General features: G+C 36.1%; 2 protein-coding genes across 2 annotated transcripts; both read right to left on the bottom strand.

Moving 5' to 3' along the window:
• Nucleotides 1-4393: 4393 nt before the first annotated feature.
• Nucleotides 4394-8456, bottom strand: LOC132270919 (G-type lectin S-receptor-like serine/threonine-protein kinase At1g11330). The gene is made up of 8 exons (XM_059772139.1): nt 6931-8456; nt 6610-6711; nt 6270-6426; nt 5979-6181; nt 5684-5894; nt 5162-5399; nt 4893-5043; nt 4394-4777 (listed from the first exon to the last, which is right to left on the bottom strand). The coding sequence occupies exons 1-8, from the start codon at nt 7906-7908 to the stop codon at nt 4526-4528; spliced, it is 2292 nt and encodes a 763-aa protein (XP_059628122.1). The 5' UTR covers nt 7909-8456; the 3' UTR covers nt 4394-4525.
• A 1841-nt stretch (nt 8457-10297) lies between these two features.
• Nucleotides 10298-13876, bottom strand: LOC132294957 (acyl carrier protein 1, chloroplastic-like). Its single transcript, XM_059793009.1, has 4 exons — nt 13618-13876; nt 12354-12452; nt 11490-11612; nt 10298-10692 (listed from the first exon to the last, which is right to left on the bottom strand). The coding sequence occupies exons 1-4, from the start codon at nt 13681-13683 to the stop codon at nt 10567-10569; spliced, it is 414 nt and encodes a 137-aa protein (XP_059648992.1). The 5' UTR covers nt 13684-13876; the 3' UTR covers nt 10298-10566.
• Between the last annotated feature and the right edge of the window lie 6463 nt (nt 13877-20339).

Genomic DNA, 20339 nt, shown 5'->3' with positions numbered 1-20339 from the left:
CCATATAGCCGTTGCACTGTGTCATTACTGCCCAAATGGTAAAAATATTTGAGTTAAACTATCCTATGAGAAAAAAGGATTATAACATGAATGATTAACCATTTTGGACAAAGCAGAGACTACTTACTAAGTTCCAACAACCCTTCTAGTGTTTGCTTGGTCCTGGTTCCCTCCAAATATCTTTGTTGTGCCGAAATCTGAAATTTTTAGATTTAAGTCTGCATCCAATAGAACATTACTAGCCTTTAAATCTCTATGAATAATCCTTAATCTGTAATCCATGTGAAGGTAAATTAGTCCTTAGCGTTGGGATTCGGCGAGGTTGTGGTACTTGAGGGGTTGACCGGTGAGGTTGTGGTAATTGAAGGGTTATTTTAGGGTGTGGTAGAGGAAGAAGGAGGTGGAAGGATGTAGCGGCGCGCGGCAGGTGGCGGTGAAGGAAACTGGACATGGCTCTGCGTTGGCTTTGTGTGAAATTATTGTAACGCATGTGTGTGTAATGTATATGTGTGTGTTGATATGCATGATGGAAGAGAAAAGAAGAGTTGGTGATGTTAACTGCTAACTGCTGGGGAGATAAGAGCGAGTCTCTACAAAATGTATACATGTATATTACTTAGGGTAGTTTGGTCATTTTAGATGAGATGAAAATACATGGTAGGGCATGTTAAACATTTCATGTCACTTAAAGTTGTATTTGGTTCTTTATTTATAAAATGGGGTGTCATTGTTTAAGTTTTTAAATCCGAAGACAAATGGATCACTCTTAACTTGTATCTACCTGTCTTTTTGAACAAGCCCGAATATCACCGAATTTAAGCCTTTTTTTTTTTTTTTAAGCCCACAACACCAGTGGTAAGTTGAGCTTTTGAGATTTGCCATTACCAACACACCAACCAATTCCTTTGATGAGAATGCGCCAAGTGGACTAGATACTACGCCAAGCCTACAATAGAGTAGCTCTTAACTAGGCATTCAAAAATGAGCAAGACGATAAGTATTGGACATTAAACCATTTAGATTTGTATCATGAAATAAATTTCTAGATTTGCATTACAACAACATTGTTGTTTTTTTTTTGCTGTCAAAGCCAACTCTTCTAGGCCTCACCGAGGCCTTACCCATTACATCGCTTTATCTTCCATCCAACTTACCTATTTTATATTTTTCTAAATAATCTAGTTACCTTTTCATTTTTTTTTTCCCCTTCCTAAATCATCCAACTTAGTTTTCTTTCTCTCTTTTTTTTTTTCAAAAAAATTATGAATAGAAGTTCTGGAGTTTTTTTTTATTATTTTTATTTTTAATCATGGCATTACACAATAATATGTGGTTAGACACTTGCTCAACCTGATCTTTACTATACCACAACTCACAAGTTGGGGGTGCTCAAAAAATCCAGTAAATCGAAAAATCGGAATGGATCATGTGATTTGGTCTAATTGTACAGGTCTAGTTGTACAGCGGTTTGATCCGGTCACGAACCCAAAATTATGAAACACTAATTTTTCGATTCAGTCTTGGGTTAGGATCCTGGACCGGCCCGGCCCGGACCGAACCATTACTATGTTATTATACATATATATATATATATATATATATATATTATACCGTAAAATAAATCCTAAAGTAAATTTCTCACCTCAAGTCTTCAACTTCACTTCTCATTCTCAGCCGCGGTGACACAACCCCAATTCCTTAATCCTCAGCACTATTATTACGAAAATCTGAGTTCTATGAGCACAATTGCAATTAACATTCAAAGGGGTACAATTTCAGTTCTCTAAGTCATACTTTGATAATTAACTACATGTCCCTCTCTCTCACAGTCTCACTCTAGTAGTCTACCATTCGCTTCCACGAAATCTTAAAACCCTTGAAACCCTCTATTCTCACGATCTCCTCAAAATCCTTCATACCCTTTGTCGTCCATCACCACAAACCCTTCAAAAGATCCATAATCATCTAAAGCATCCAAAAGTATGTCTTTGGTTATTTTTAGTGTTTCTATTTAATTTCTTCTTGTTGTGAGTAGAAATTTCTTTTATACACCAATTTTTTTCAATTTCTTAACAAATTTTAGTTTCAGGTTTGAGGCCTGAGCAAGTCAACGAAGGAATCATTGGCTAGCAATATATATATATATATATGCTCCAATTATTCCATAATTTTTAAAAATTCTTTTCTTTTTTAAGTGTTGATTTTATCTTCTCTAATATAATTTCTTTGCTTAATATAATCGATATGATTTGATTTTTTTTTCTTTTCTATTTTCTTAAATGTCATGATAGGCATAGTGCCAAAACATGTATTTCATAATTATTTTGATGCATTAGCAGGGGAGGCACATTTATGGGTTAAGTGAATCCCAGTTGATGTATTATAACAGGGAAAATAATAAGTTTTTTTTAAAAAAAATAAAAAAAATAAAAAAATAAAGAAATCAATTGAAACTTTAGAACAGAACTGGACCAAACCGGTCTTTCGCGGTTTTGTTTGGTTTGGCCCTATGTACATTATGATTTGATCTGGTTTCAAAAATAGTAGAACCGTTATAAATAATTTGGTTCCAAAAATTTCTCAATCCGGTCCAAACCGACCCTTTGCACCCCTGTTCCTTAACTCCCTCCGTCCCTATATATGACTGCCCTGAACAACAACCTCCCAAGCCTGTTAAACTAATGGTAGAACTGCCACTTGTGAACACCAAAATTTCAGCATTTTAAAAGGTTTAGGTCCACTAGCAAATTGATTAAAAACATGAACCAATACACCATAAAGATCTGAGCAAAGTGCATTAGAGTAAGATACCTTAGTCCCAGGGAATTTATCTAACCAATTTTCAACGATGAATACCCTATCCAGTTTACACCAATTCTTTTAGACCTGCTCTGTCTATTACACCAGCTCCATTCAACAACCTTTGAGGCACCCTCCACTCTTATCATCATGAAATCTTGTGGCATTCCAATCACCCAAAGTGATCCAAGGCCCACTTATCAACCTAGCATAGTGAAGAATGCAATCCTTCAACTTCAACCTCTCACCGTGAGTGTTAGCAGCATACACAGAAGAGCAAGAACATATATTTCCATTTTTGAAGGTTTTTGATTCTGGGCAACATACACTGATCATATTCTTCTATCACATCAACAGCAAATAGTAAGGGGATCCATCCCACCCACAGTCTGCCCATTGGGTGAGAAGAGTAGTTATGAATCCAAGACCAAGTTCTATTTATTTTCTTGTGAAAACCATTTTTGTGCCTTCATATATGTAAAACAGAACAAAACAAATTTTAAAGGACTGGAGCTGAAATAATTGAGAATTCATTATCGACTTCTGTCGTAAATTTTTTAAAAAAGATTTATGCTAATGCTATCACAATAGATTAATGGATTACGGATTTCAAAACTTGATTATGAATTTCAGGTGGCTACCATGGGTTACTGTTGTGATGAATCATATCCATTCTTAATAAACAAGTAAAAAAACCATAGAAACAAACGAGGATTATAAAGTAGAGGCAGATGCATATTACCATTGGAGAATTCTTGTATGTCAATTAAATTTCCACTCCATTGCATACAACCAATGTCACTATAATATTATTCAAGCACTCGCCTTCTGCAGTTATCCTCCGTGCAGTTGACCACTCTACGAAGGCCGGCACTCACAGTTATTCTTTGCCCTTTTCCTTTGGATCATGTCCTTGTAAACAGGTGCAAATTGGTGAATCCTGCATAATGCAGCTTCCAGACAGACCACACTTGCCATACAATTTTTTGAGCCAATTCTTCTCTGCAATATCGAAGTACTTTGACACAAAAATTCCATCAGAAACTCAACATCCAATTACAACAAAGTTACATTTGTAGTCGTGTAAGTTACATACACAGTTCCTTCTTTATCATCTACAACATTAACAGGGTAAATAGTATACAACACTAACAATCTGTTTCTATCCATCCATGACCACAAGGTTACCACCTTCAGATCAGACTCCCAGAAGAATCATGGAGAGGTTTATCTCTCCTTGCGACACACACCACACCGGTAAATGAGACGTCGTTATACCAGATTACTACATATTCTGTGAACCAGTGGAGACTGTACTATAAAGGGCCATTAATGGGGTGAATGGATGTACTTTTGTCCGTGGCTGTGCAGAATTCTAAACAGAAACAGTAAAGTACGAGAACAAGGTTTTAAAGAAGATCCAATTATAATAAGTTGTAGCTGCCTTGTGACTTAAAATTTGCAACACAGTTAGCTAATTAAAAACAAAGAATACAAGATTTGAGTGAATCATACATAGAGGATTTTCTCAAAAGAGAAACAATGTGGAAGGATAAAGGCAAACACTTAGTTCTGAATAGGGTGGATGAAAACATTATGTAAAACAAAACTATATTATTTGTATTCAATTAGAGAGCAATTAAGGGTCTACATAGTAAGAGAAAAAAAAAAAAAATACAAGAATCTGCATGCTAACGACCGTCAATGATTGTAACAGTTACATCGTTCACAGAATATTTCCTCTGGCTTTGTTGAAAAGACCGTAAATTTGAGAGACCCAATGTTTCAGTAAATGCAGGTTGCTTTGGAGTTGGAACATGAAAAGAGCAGTATTTATAGTAGGCCTATTAGTGGCGAAATCTTGCACGCGCAAAAGTCCAACTTGTATATATCTCAAGATCTCCACTAGGAAGCATGGATCAGAAATTGTTGGATCTATTAGCATTGCAATCCTATCTTCATTCCATAACTTCCATGCCTAGACACAATATAGAGTAACTCAGACACACATTCCACAGCCATGAAATGTTGAAATTAGAAAGATTAAAAGGAACTACATGGAGTAACTCAGGCAATAGTTCAAGTGAACTTACAAATCCCAGAAGGCTTAAAGAATGCTCATCATGATAAAAGCTAGTATTCTTTCGCCCACTTAAAATCTCCAACAACAACACTCTAAAGCTAAACACATCAGGTTTTTCCGAGAATCTCCCTTTCATTGCATATTCAGGCGCCATATAACCGCTGCATTGTGTCATTACAGCCCAAATGGTAAAAATATTTGAGTTGAACTATATCCCATGAGAAAAAAGGATTATAACATGAATGATTAACCATTTTGGACAAAGCAAAGACTACTTACTAAGTTCCAACAACCCTTTTAGTGTTTGCTTGATCCTGGTTCCCTCCAAAAATCTTTGCTATGCCGAAATCTGAAATTTTTGGATTTAGATCTGAATCCAATAGAATATTACTAGCCTTCAAATCTCTATGAATAATCCTTAATCTGGAATCCCTGTGAAGGTAAAGTAATCCTCGACCAATCCCTTCAATAATGTTGGCACGTTTTCTCCAATCTAGGAGTTTTTGCTTGATTGGATCTGAGAGAATATTGAAGAAAGAAAAAAGAAAAAAAAAAAAAGGGGGGGGGGGGGGGAGGGGGTTAAATTGATGTTAAGACGGAATTTAAAGTTTTAGTAGATCAGTATGTTCACAAACAATTCTACCTTCTCAACACAACGAAGTTTCTACTCATGTTAAGGTTATGAAATTGAAATAACTAGAAAATAATTCTGTCTTCTCAAGACAATAAGGTTTCTACTGATGTTAAGGTTATAAACTGAAATAACTAAAATAACATCAAGAGCTTTTATCATGAACCAACCAAACAGAAATGCATCCAAGCTTTTATTTAGCATGTATTCATAGATCAACATCTTTTCTTCTCCTTCCACACAACAGCCAAGAAGCCTAACAAGATTGCGATGCTGGAGTTGGGAAATTACCACAACCTCATTCATAAACTCCTCATGCCCTTGTCCAGAGGATCTCGAAAGCCGTTTGACAGCTATATCTTGTCCACTTGCCAATTTTCTCTGAAATTAAAGATGAAAATGATTTTTTTTTTTTTTTTTTTTTAGGGTTGGTACATCGTAAAGTTCCAAATGAACAAGCACTACCTTGTACACTGGACCAAAACCACCCTGCCCGAGCTTATTAGCCCTATCAAAATCATCTGTTGCAATTGCCAGCTTCTCGAAACTGAATAGAGGTAGCTCTTCAAGTTTAATTTGGCTCTGATCATCTCCAAGCATGCTTTTATTTGAACAATCTGCATCGACTTCCCCTCTTTTAAATAACTTCCCACTTTTTTTTTTCCTTCCTGATTCAGAATTTAGTAATCGGTAATTCATATAATAACTAGAAATATGTGCTAATAATATATTGAGCTAATTTTAACGGGCATATACCTCGCGGTCTAGCCATCCACCTCAAGGAAAGATAGATACAAATTGCAATGGTTACTGATCCTATGAGAACTGCAACTGCAATAACTAGTTTTGTGCTTCTCTTTTTTCTTGTAAAACACAACAAACATTGAGAAAGTACTTGAGTTAATATGGATTTAATTCAAAGAGCTGAGAATTTAGACAATTTCCATTGCTCTCCTTTTCTGTGGGCAAATGGGAAAAAAGGATTTAACCCTTTTCTAAACCAGTTCACGGATATCAGGGGGCTAACATTTTAAGTATGTGCATTGGTTTATTTTCAAGTGATATTTGCTTATCTGAATCAACAAGTAAAATAAACAGAAGCAGAAAAAACAATACCAAGTTCTGAATATGCCACACGTATGTAAAGATCTGCCCCACCATAGGAGAATTCCTGTATGTCAATTAATTGTCCACTCCACTGCAAACAACCAATGCCACTATAATATCCATAAGCTATACAAGAACAATTATTGAAGCACTGGGTTTTGCAGTTGTCTTCTGAAGCAAATACCGACACAGCAAAGGCTGGCACTTTCACTGTCTTGAGCTTTAAAAACCGATCTTGTTTACCTTTTCCACCACCACTATTGTTTCTCTCACACTGCAATTGCAGCCTCCTTGTACATCCACTAGCCTAATTCCCTCTACTCCATTCCTCCATATCCTTCGGATCAAACCCTTGCAAACATGTGCAAATTGGCAAACCCTTCGCATTGCAGCTTCCAAATGGACCACACTTGCCATATGCTTCACATTCAGTATTTTGAACCACCCACGTAGTTTCCCAAGTCTCCTTTCCTTTTTCCCGGTACCTCTGCATTAGAGTTCCATTAGAACTTAAGGTATAGTATAACTGAGAGGACTTATTTGTATCAGTGTAACCAATACATACATTTCCCCTTTCATCATTTGCAACTTCAGATCTGCTATAGTATGTAGACGACATGTAAGGCGTGCCAATAAAAATCTGCCGATTCCATGGACCACTCCGCCAATATGGAAGACTACCATTCCAAACATATACTTCTGGAATATTCGTAGGATTGACGCCAAAAGTGTACCTTCCACTGGATGGAACTGAAGGGCTTTTCCATGAGGTCAACTGAGTCTTCTTACCTGTAAACTTGTTAGTACTAATTTTCATCCCCTGCAACAAAGAATCAGAAGGGTGTTTAAAACTCTCCCATATTATGTTTCCATTGGAGTCATCTCGCAGCATAAGGTTCCCAGAATCTGAAAGCTGAGCACTTGAATTCACCGAAGCATTTGGAACATCTGATGACCAAACAATCTGTTTCTGTCCATTCAGGACCACAAGATTGCCATCCTTGGATATTGTCACTATCCCGGAGGAGTCATTCAGAGGTGTATCTCTATTCGCAACCCAAACCACAGCCTTGGCAGAGATGTCGTTGTACCAGATACCAACATACCGGTTAGTAGAATTAACACTAGGGCTACAAAATCCCAATTTGAAGGTGGCACCACTAGAGGCTATAGTTTGAGGGTCATGGATGGGTTGAGTAGATGTAATTGTGTCTATGGCGGTGCAAAATTCGATACTACAAGAACAGTAAAATATGAGAAGAAGAGTGATTAAACTTGGGCGTACCATGGCTGTGTTGAGTGCTTCTTGTTTGGTGAAGATGATGGAATGTGTGATCTCTTCTCAAATGGGGAGGCGGCCACTGGATGGAGGACGCACAGCTGAAAATTCATTGGTTTTTTTCAAAGCGTAGTGCTTATCAGCTAAAACGAGATGATATACTTACACATGTATACAATTTTTAAATCATGAGGTCAACTGAGTCTTCTTATCAGCTTTGAATTTTTAAAGCTAAAAGATGCTTCAAAACCTGTCTGTCTACGGCTTTCTTGGAAGATTCATGTGAAAGAAAGCAAATTAAGGAAAGAAACCAAACAAAAGAATGAAGTCATCAATGACACCCAAAGACAACCCAATCATGATATTTTTTACCACCTAAAATGACCAAACTAGCCTAAGTGAAATATACATACACAAGTATACAATATTCTATCAACCCAACTCCAACACCACCATCGCCAACATCACCCACCACCGGCCACAACCTCTTTCTTTCTCTCCACTCACCGGCCACAACCACCGCAACCTCCACAACCTCCACAACCACCCCAACTTAGGCCCACCACCACCCACCTCCACCTCCACCACCACCACCACCACGAATCAGCCAATACCAGATCCGAACCCGAGACCACCTCCACCTTCGCCTTTGCCTTCGCCCTTATCATCCACCATATACCCAACCTCTCATTCCTCAGCAAACTTGACGACAGGTGGCGCAAAGCCCGAGGACACGACCATGGAGCCCGATCTTGATCCGATCATGGAGCCCTGTCACACCTCAAGCACAGAAACGCCGAGGACAGGACCTCCACAATACGAACTCGTCACTGACTCATTCGAACTCAAACACAGTTGCAGCTGTTGAACGCATCATCTCCTTCTCACTTCATTTCTCATCACAGGAGAGCGAAACATGTGTGTATATATGTATGGGGTTTCGGATTGGGGGTTTAAGAGATACTATGTGTCTGTGAATTGGGTTTGATTTACGATTCCTCTTGGTTCAATTAGGCTCGTCGGGGGTCGGATTGGGTGGTGATGATGGTGGTAGAAGTGGTGGTCGTGGGTCAGATTGGGTGACGGCGATGAAGTGGATTGGGAGGTGATGATGGTTGTAGAAGTGATATTCATCGCCGGATCCCGGTGAGTTTGTGGTAATCGAAGGATTATTTGGGGGTGTGGTAGAGGAGGAGGGAGGTGGAGGGACGCGGCGGCGCGTGGCTGGTCGCGGTGAAGGAAACTGAACATGGCCCTGTGTTGGGTTTGTGTGAAAATGATGTGTGTGTATACGCGTGATTGAAGAGAAAAGAAGAGTTGGTGGTGCTAACTGCTGGGAGTATACAAGTATATTACTTAGGTTAATTTGGTCATTTTAGATGAGAATGAAAATAGATGGCAGGCATATTAAACATTTTATGTCATTTAGTTCCTTATTGCATGCAATAGATTGAGGGACACTTCAGTTTTTTCCTTTTTCTTTTAAGGGAAATAATGAGAAGGTTATTGAATCCATTAATAGATTATTTTAATATTATAATTATTCTTCATATAATTTTAATATTTTTGTATTTATTTATTTATTTGTATAATGGGATAAATATATTATTTCTTAGTTTAGAATATCATAATTACCCTTCATACAATTTTAATATTTTTGTATTTTTTTATTTTTTTATATAATGGGATATTATTTAATAAAGTTAATTTTTTTTAGTCAAAAAAAGATAATTTAATTTTTTTTTTAAATATTAGAGACAAGGAGAAGAAATCTATAAAGGCAATTTTGTTATTTAAAAAATAATTATTATTTACTTGTAAAGTTAGAGTTAAGAAAATGAAATGGGATTTCACCTTCCAAGATGATTAATGGATTCACCTTCCAAGATTAATGGATTATGGATTTCAAAACTTGATCATGAATTTCACGTGGCTAGTTGTGATGGGTCATATCCATTCTTAATAAAAAGTTCCCATAGAAACAAGAGAGGATTATCTGAAGCACTTATTAAATTACAAGATCATAAAGCAGAGGCAGATGCATATTACCAAGCTCCAAGTATGCAACATGAACGTAAAGATCAGCCCCACCATTGGAGAATTTTTGTTCGTCAATTAAATTCCACCCCATTGAATACAACCAATGCCACAATAATAACCATAGGCTATATTCAACCAATGCCACAATAATAACCATAGGCTATATTCAAGCAGTACTCGCTTTTGCAGTAATCCTCCAATGCACCTGACCACTCTGCAAAGGCCGGCATTTTCACCGTCTTTAACTTCAAAAACCCATATTCTTTGCCCTTTTCACCACCAGTGCTGTTTCGCTCGAGAAATCTTTTCATCAGTCGCAACATTTTAACAAGTGGAAAACCAAATAGAAACATATACATAGGTGAAAAAAAAGATCAAATGTAATTTTTAGATAGATTCAAACTCATGTCCCCAGATACAAAACTTCATTATCTTCAGTACTCAATTCAAACTAAAGTTTAGTGAAACAAGCCAAACTAGAAACAAAACTACATGAGCTTCAGTATTCCACTCAATTAAATTAGGGCACTGAGGGAACACTGGTAAGTTCATAACATTGACAAAAGCTGGAAGCTCCATGAGCAGCAGGCAAATGAGTAACTTGATGAATTTTCCACTCGCAGCATTTTATGCCTTCTTCTCAATGAGCTTCTCGATCAGATCAGCTGCATCCTGGACGGTGGTAATAGACTGGGCGCTTTCTTCTTCCACACTGATTCCGAATTCCTCCTCGAGTCCCATCACAATCTCAACCTGCGCAAGGAAGGCCGGTATACTAATCAGTTTATGTCATTGTGTTGGGGATCAGTTTATGTCATTGTGTTAGGAAAAAAGAAAAAGATACCGAGAAGGCACCCCTTTTGCATGTACTTCCTTGATGGAAAAAAACACAAGCAATTAAGAAGAGACAGAAAGTACTAACTACACTCAGTTCTCAATCATACTCTAAAACAAAATTATAAATGGGACTAGAAAACAACATTCTAAGCCAAAAATGAAAATAAAAAATAGTAAAGGGACAGAAGCCTTAATCCGAATAAAAGAAAAAGGGATATCAGACATACTTCATCACTACATGTTGATGCGCGCTTCTTCCTACCTTTTCTTTTTCTTTTTCCTCTTACTTCTCTTCTTCCCTCTTTGGGTTAAAAAATAAAAACTAAAAAATTGAATGAATTTTAAATTTTGGGCTTTTAAGACTGAAAGATTTTTATTTTTAAAGAGGGGCGTGTTTATTATTGGAGGAAACTTTGGCTATAAGATTTGCTGGAAAAAAAATGGTTGGATTACCAAGTTTATGAGTGAGCATGTCTATCAATTTTGGATTGAGTATAAACCAATCAAATTGCAAACAAAAAGGACAGAAGCAGTTGAAATGTTAACGATCTATATATACATACATACATCTATATATATATATAGTTATTTATTTATTTATTATAAGTAGATAACAAATCATTAAAGGCCAGAAAACTAATTCGAATATTTCAAAACAATATATGACATGGTAAGTTGCACATATAGATAGTTCATGGGCAAGAATTGTTTACCGTGTCAAGAGAATCAGCCCCAAGGGAAACAAACTTTGACTCTCCGGTTACTGCAGAATCAGCTGGTAGTGCAAGCTGTTTCCTCACTATTTCACACACTTTGTTCACCGTCTCTGGTTTTGCCTGCTCAAAGACATTAGCTTCCTTAGGGCAAGTTGAATTCATCAAATATGATGACAAAATAATATGCCGCACTAATACGAAGTAGAATGCACTAGGGCTGGTAAACCCCATAAGCAACATATAATATAATACAGTACATTTTATCATCTCCCTTTGCAGTCCCAACATTTTGAGGACCACCCCCAACCGAAAAACACTCGCACAATTGCAAAAAGGAGGACATATGAGGTTGAAAACCACAGAATTGTGGTTCATATAACAAGCTGCCTGATTGATCCATTGCAAAGTCACAACAATAAGATGTGCAGAACAATAAACCAATATTCCAAACGTAGTATGCAATCAAAGACGAAGCAAGTTTTTAATGGTGGAGATTGAGGAACAGGCCCCCATGTTCTTCACATGGGCTGCCTCGGAGGATTTTGATAAATAATGTTGTGCTCTAAGAAAATGAATGAATGCAAATAAGCATCAGAGTTAAGATGGAGATGGTTGAAGTTAAGAGCCATTCACCTTGTAGCTGAATGCTATCACATGTTACTATTTTAAAGTTAGATACCACGGATCATGTTCTGATCTTAATATATTAATTAAGAATTTGGTACAGTTGCATGTCTGTTAACAAGAGGTGAATGCTCTGAACCAATGAAATGTCTAGAATGCAGAGAGCAATTAATGATTCTTAACCTGGACAACAAAAGCAGAAAAAAGAATACAATACCATAACTACAGAAAACATACCGCACAACAAACCCGGAAGCGTGACAGCCTCAGCGATGGGAAGCATTTCTCTTTAACAGAAAGGGAAACCGAATTGAAATTGGAAATTCGGGTAAGTGCCTGCTCAATTTGTGAACAAAGACTCAGTAAATATAGGTAGCAGAATAACCACAACAAAAAAGGAAATTACAAAATTAACCGTTTAACTTGAGAACTTCAAAATCTTTTAGTAGTATAGAAAGAGGATAAAAGAATATATGCATATTTCAAATAATTCTGGTTTAAACTTTTTCTTAGAAATTTAAAAATAACAAAGGAGACAATAGAAAAAAATTGTAAAAATTCATAGTTCACCAAATACTGTAATGTAAAAAAATTGAAAACACAAACAGAAACCTGAAAATCCAAAAATTTGGATAACGAGCTCAATAAAAGGAATTACACACCTATGATTTATCAAGTGTATTTGGTCATGCTGTTTGCAAAAAGTAGTTTAGGTCAAAAGGCAAAAAAGCCCCTGAATTATCTCAGATTTACAAATAACCTCCTGCACTTCAAAAGAAATCCATGAACTATAAAAGATTACAAATAAACCCCTTTTCTCTATCTGTTAGCATAGCAATAAAATTATGTAATTGCCCTTACGAACTAGAAATTAAAATTTTGAGTTGACAAGGATTGTGATAAAGTCAAATAATGTAATCCCAAGATGTACAGTCAAATGTAATCCAAACTATTTTCCCCAATTCGATTCCCAAAATGGATCTGTCCATATATTTATGATAAAAAGTAATTTAGTCCACTCAAAGAACAAATTGGTTTAACATAGCATTAATATGTCATGCGAGGGACTTGGGACTTTTTTCATCCATTTCCTACGGAAGAATTGGCGGCAAGGGGTAAATTTCTGATTTTCATACTTTTAGAGGGTTTATTTGCCAAATTGAAAGTTCAGCATAATTATTTGCAAATCTTAGAAAGTTCAAGGGTTTTTTTGCATTTTGCCCAATAATTCACCATAAATGAAAAATTAAAATTAATCTAATAAGTTGCTAAGAAGCAGAAGACCAAGAGATTCAGAAACAAATGCACAAGATCGATTTATCATAATCCACGATCAAATCCCAAAATTACACAAGATTTGAATAACAACTAAAACACATATAATACATGATAAGCTTAACAAGCATTTTATATATACATACATATATATATATATATATATATATATATATATATATATAGAAAAATATTCAACAACAAAACAAGATCTGAAAGTTTATACCTGATTTTGTTTGAGCGAGTATGAGAGAGTGGTCATGGACATGGACGATCCAGTAACAGAAGCCATTGAGGGACCGGAAGAGAAATAGATATATAACAGTTTAGAGAGAGAAAGTGAGAGATCTCACTCAATCTGAGATCGCAGAAAATGGAAGAGAGGGAAAGAGGCGGAGAGCACGAAGATTGTGACAAGTATCGAACTTACACTCAGAGATACAGATTAGAATGTGATACTACTACCTACCACTCTTTACATACTACTGTGGTTGGCTTTGCTTTGTTTTTATCGAAATTGGGAGTGTTTGGTTTTCAGACTTAAAAATGAAGATTCGGAGTGTTTGGTTTCAAAGGTCTGATCAGTAGTACAATGTCAATAGTCTGGCCGAAATGCTAAGCTTGGATCATTTCGGCCCTCAGGAGGGACCCACATGAGTAACTCTCGAATGCATATGGCACTTGGGTTAGAATGTAGGTTTAAGTATCATTTTTCTGTTATATTGTAATATGACTTAAATACATCTACTAAAATTTTAAAAAATCTTACATTGACCTCCCTCGTAACTGTTTTGACTTATGAATGACAAAAATAAAATGAAATTATTCTTTTACCTTGATTATTTTGATAATAAAATACTTAGTATTGTGAATTGATATTTTTGCCCACTGATTATTAAAATCATTTCCCCTTCTATCTAACTCTCTATGTTACTTTCTTGTGTGACGACCCTAGATTTTTCAACCCAGCGTGTCCTGTAATGACCTGAACCAGATCCAAGTTGCGGAAGCAAAAGAATTGGAATGGCCTCAATAGATGTACGTCATCCCTAAGACACTGAAGTGACTCTCCATAAAGCCACTAAACTCATATGAGCCAAACAAATGAAGCAAGAATGCCTAATCCGAAAAGAAATGAACCAAGGGCAAAATGGTCATTTTTAAATTGAAATGGGTGTCACTGAGCACACCATTGGAAAAACAACGAAAAATGAACAAGGTTGGACTCAAGAATCACCTGATTCTGAGTTCGAACGGACAAGATATGAATTTAAAACAAGGTGGCCTTCGCCGTTTAAGAATTACCATGAACCTATCTTACTAAAACTGGAATAACTCTCATCATAGATGGAGTTATGATGTGTGGTTGGTACCATTGGAAAGCTAACTTCATGCTCTTGAAGTTAGGCTCAAGAATGAGCTGATTTGGATCAGAGATGAAGGAGTTATGACCTTCTGAAGTTGAAGTCACAAAGCTGATCAAGAAAACTAGAAGGAGAAGGTCCCAAGGAGGATCGGTCGACCGAAGACAATGGTCAGCCGGCCGAAACTCAACCGTCAGCCGCCCGAAGCCCATAGTCAGCCGACCGAAACACCCTTTTTCACCAAAAAGGCTATTGGAATGGTCTCGAGACAATCGTCAGCCGACCGATGGAGCTCCATCCGCCGACCGACACCTCTGCTGCTGCTATGAAAGCTGCTGCAATCCATGGGGAAGGTGCTTGGCTTGGTTCTAAAGCCTTACATGCTTCGCAAATGATTTAAACAAGTTTCAAAACATCTTTAAACCTTAAATGAACACCCATAACATGCTAAACCGAAAGAAAACGTTGAATGATGCCAATGCTTGGATTTTGCATAAAAATTCAATAAATCGCCCACAAATAGGTCAAAAGTTGAAACTTAAGAGTTTTGTGAAATGTGAACATGCACGCAAACGTAAAAAGACATTTAAGACACGTTCCAATGGTCCACGACTTTAGGATGTCAAGAATGCAAAATATGACCTCTTAACGGCCAAAAATGCCTAAAAATGGAATAAATGGAACCTCAATGCAAAACCTAGAATGAAATGGTGTTTAGCCCTTGGCCACACCTCATGCATGATCATAGAAACCCTATAAAAAAGAAAGAATGGAATTCCCACACCCAATGCAAAAGTTACGAAGAAAAGACTTATGAATTTTCAATATTTTCATAATAACTTTGAGAATAAAAGTACCTAGAATACAAGTTACATGTCATTGACCTCCGGCCTCATCATATATATGTTGAATACAATGAAAATGAGTGTACTTATGTACACTTTACATATTTAGAATCAAATAATACAAGTTACATACATTAGGCTATGAAATGATAGTTCATGCTAACATTTGTAAGAAATGGAAACTGAAAACCTAGAAGCTATCCCACTGAATAGCAAGCATCACGAACCAAGTCTTTGTACCTGATCAAATCCCCCAGTAACTTCAGGGTGAGTAAACAAGTTTACTCATAGAGAATGAGCATGCATCGACTCGATTTCTTTAGAGATTTTTAGGGCTAACATGATATAATTCAAAAGGGATCATGCCACCTAACGTCTATGTCAAAGATCAGACTCAGGGGTCATCCTAAGCTACTATGGAGTAAAAGCAACAAAAATCATGATATATCTACATATATGAAGTAAGTCAAGATTGGGATAATCCAAAAACACGATGAGAAGGATACTTGAATATAGGTTAACATGAATTGCATTATCAATACAATTAAGCAAGGTTTAGAATAATTCCATACAACACGACAAGAAAGTACTAGAATACAAGTATCACATTATTAATGGAATTAAATAAGGTTTAGAACATACCAATTAACACAACAAGAAGTATACTCGAATACAAGTTAACACGAATTACATTATCAATGCAAATAACATTATTGGAGCATTCCAATTAACGCGTAGAAGTAATACACGAAATGAAGAGCAAGACATAATATCTATGCAATTAAACAAGAATGGAACATTCCATGAAACATGAAAAGAGTTATACATGAATCAAGAACAAGCCATAATATCTATGCAAGTAAACAAGATTGGAGCATTTCACATACACGACAAGTTTAAATCTTCAAGGAATAGCAACTTGAAATTTAAGGAGTGAAATCAACCAATATGGAAACTCGGATTTCGCCCGGATTAAAACCGTACTCTTGAGATCACTTTAGAACTACTAACCCATGGGTACCTTTCCCCTAGTGTGCATTATAGTGTAAGAGGACATTCCCCCATACTAGAACCAAGTCCTAGCCATGTCAATTCTTGATTGATATCCCAGGTCCCAAAATCAACAAGTTATGCAAGTCAAGATTGTAACAAAATACAAGAGAATGCATTAACCACATTTCATGCACAACCAAGATTTTGGAACACACAAGTCATGCCCTAAGTTCTCAACTATGATGGCATGTGAAATGTCAAGAAATCAAAGTGTGCATCTATATAAACTAGAACCAAGACATATAGCACGAGAAATCCATCGAAGCAAATATACTACAAGTATGAGTTACATGATTCAATTGTATACAAAACAACACGTGTATATAAACCGTTCCAAGACAAATGAGCATGTTCATTAAGCACATTAATGAAACCAAGACACAAGAAGTTTAGATACATGATATCAAGGCATGATTAACTCGAGGAAGGCATAAAAGAGAATTTAATCTACTTGAGGGATTAAATTATCAAGGTTACATGGCAAGTCCAAATGTTCTACGAATAAGTTATGTCAAGGATCATATCAAGACCAAGTTCAATATCAAGTTTGAAGTTCATTTCATACATGACACAACCATGAGAGCTAAGTTCCATACAAGGGAAATAAATAAATATAAGTTTCAAAACTTATCCGGTTATGCTCAATGTATAACACGTGAAGGAACTTATCAAGGAAATCACGAATACAAGGTTAGAAACTTAATCTAGCTCATGGAACCATTGAATGGATTTTAATTAATTCATTTAATTAAACTCTTTAGATTTTAAAAGTCATCCAAATGACCTCAAATTAAAGTATGCTATACAACATATCAAGACTTGTTTTAAAACCATGATACAAGTAAGTTCTAAGCAAAGTACTACCTTGAATATTAAACTTTAATACTAGAAAAATAATAATTGAAAAGTTTCAAAACCTAATCAAATATTCTAGATTTAATATATATGAAACTACATGTCATGCACATCAAGAATTTCAAGTCAGAATTCCAACGGGATGAATAGTACATTTGGAGCAATTTAATTAATCTAATTAATTAAATATTACTAGATTTCAAATCACTTCCAATTTCTCTCAAATTCACCTATGTTGGAGAGCATACCAAGGCCTAATATAATATGCTAAAACATATTGATTTCAAGCTAGTTAAGACCACATAATTTAATATTTTATTCAAGATAAATATTAAATAAAATCTTCAATACTTGTCCAAATGATCTAGATTTAATATATGTCAATCAACATATCAAGGGGTAATATTCTATCATGCCACATGATTAAACAAAGTTATGAATAACCGAAAAAATTAAATCCTTCACAAGAAAAATAAATAATAAAATCTCTAAATTTTATATCCAAGTATGTAATTAAGTTGTATAAGCATCACAAGCATGTAATATAGCAAGAAAGTAAATTATAACACCCCCTATCTCAATTTGAGATGAAAATCCCAAATCCCCACCGGAAGAAAAGTGTTCCAAATCCGCCGAAACCGAAGAGTTTTGTCAGGGACAACATGATCTACATGAATCTGAAGGAAGCCCCATGAAAATCACAACTTGACTTCAAATCCTAACTCAATAAATGGTTAAAAATGAATTCTAATAAGGGGGAATGGTAGAACATGTCGAGGGGAACAAAAAATGTGAAGGCCGAAGACTTTTCACTTAGGAAAAGTAAATCAAAGGAGGAGAGAGAAGGTGGCAGCTCCATGGACATCCATTGCTTCTTCAGGTCGTGCAAGGGGAGTGGGGAAGATGAAAAATGAAATATCTCATCCCCCTTTTATAGTAATCTCAAAAAGTACCCCGAACGGGCCCCGCCGAATCCGGAAAAGTGGATTTTGAGCAAACACGCTCAAACGAAAAAACTCCTTGAACAAAAAAGATTCAAAATGATAAAATATGAACAACGGAAGAAACAGAGTCGAAAACCAAGTCTCGAGCAGAAAGTTATGCCCCGAACAAGTTCGGCGGCATTCGGGTCCAGAAACTCTGAAACTGGAGAAAAATGACCAGAAGTAATTTTTAAGAGTCCATGACTCGAAAAAATGTGAAAATGAATCTCGTACGAGGCTCTAGGCTCCAGATGAGGCATTTTGCAATAGCTTTCGTTAATTGCATAATAGCTCCTACAAAAAGGGTTAACTGCGAAACTGCCCTAGAATGAAAATATCTTTCAAAGGATATTTTCTTAGATGCCCCTAAAATAAGATATCTTCAAAAGATATTTATGAAAAACACCCCAAGAAAGGAAAAAGATTATGAAGAATTATGCATCCATGCCCCTATGGACACCGGGAGCAACTAGAGTACTTTCTGATGAGCGTTGAAAAGTATACTTTTAAACCCCTTAAGCTTGAGTATTCTAGGACCTTTATCTATCTTATTTTCCCGTTTTAGTACTTATTTGTGTTTTTGTCTATTTCAGATCAATAACGTTAAAATGGGTTAAAAATGGTTTCTTAAGGCCTTTTTGGAGTCCAACTAAGTCTTGGTGAGGATCCGGAGCAAAAGGAGGCTGATTTGGAGCAAAAAGAGGCTGATCCTGAAAAGCTGCAAAGTGAGATCGGTCATGAGATCGATTGCAGAAAGTGAGATCGATCAAAGTTGGATCGATCGAAAATCAAAGTTGGATCGATCGAACTTTTTCTCTGATCGATCGAACTTTTGCTGGCAGTGAGCTGTCTTATTCCCGTGCGCGCCCAAAAGTCCACCTACCACATAGTACAGGATTAGATATTTTTGGAGCTATATTCCTAACTTAGTGACTAAGAAAATGACCTTCTATATAAAGGGAAGTGACCCATTTTGTAAAAGAGCTTTTTATTATTTTTACTTTTACATTGTAATTTTAATTTCTCTCTCTAAAAAAGTTAGAGATTAGGGTTAGAAGAAAAGGAGGAAGTGGAGGCTCATCTAAAGATCCATCTCTAGACCACTCTCTCTCTCCATCTCTAGAGCTTCAAAGAAGAAGAAGAAGAAGAGGAAGAAGAAGATGGAGCCATCTTTGGAGCTTGATTTCATGACCACATCTACCTCCTCCATGATTGGCTAGATCTACACTTAGGGCTTGGATGAGCCCTAAATCTTGTGTAATCTAAACCCTTGTATTTCTATTTTTGGGAATTTATATATATTGTTGTGATTAGTGTTCTAGCCTTGTGAATTTAATGAATCTTGGTATATTTCTATGATTTCTATGATTTAATTCTTCCTATTAATTCTCTAGTTTATTTACATGTTTATGTGTGATTAAATTGAGAATTATTTCTTACATGATTCATATGGATTAATTCTTTCTATTGATTCTCTATTTTAATTACATGTTGTCATATGTGTGATTATTTGGGGAATTGATCTCTACACTAGATTATCTATGTTTGTTGCATGTCTATGTGTGATTAATTAAGGATTTAGTGATGGCTAAGCATGGGTTTTCATTGAATGGGTTTGTCAATTAATTTGATGGTTTATATTTATGCTTGATGGGTTGTTCTACAATTTAATTCATGCTTGTAGGTAGGTAGACAATCTATGCTTGCTTAGATATTTCATGGCTTATTATTGCAAATTCCATGATTCTCTAGATTGATGTGTGCTACAATTGTTGCTACTTAGATGGGTCATACTTAAAATTGATGGGTTGTGCTACACTTAGTTTAGGTAGACAATTCATACATAAA

Source organism: Cornus florida, unplaced genomic scaffold (assembly GCF_030987335.1).
Source record: "Cornus florida cultivar Cherokee Brave unplaced genomic scaffold, ASM3098733v1 CherokeeBrave_3.0.0_Hap2_Chr01, whole genome shotgun sequence".
Classification (NCBI taxonomy): domain Eukaryota; kingdom Viridiplantae; phylum Streptophyta; class Magnoliopsida; order Cornales; family Cornaceae; genus Cornus; species Cornus florida.
This window is presented reverse-complemented; position numbering and strand designations above follow the sequence as displayed.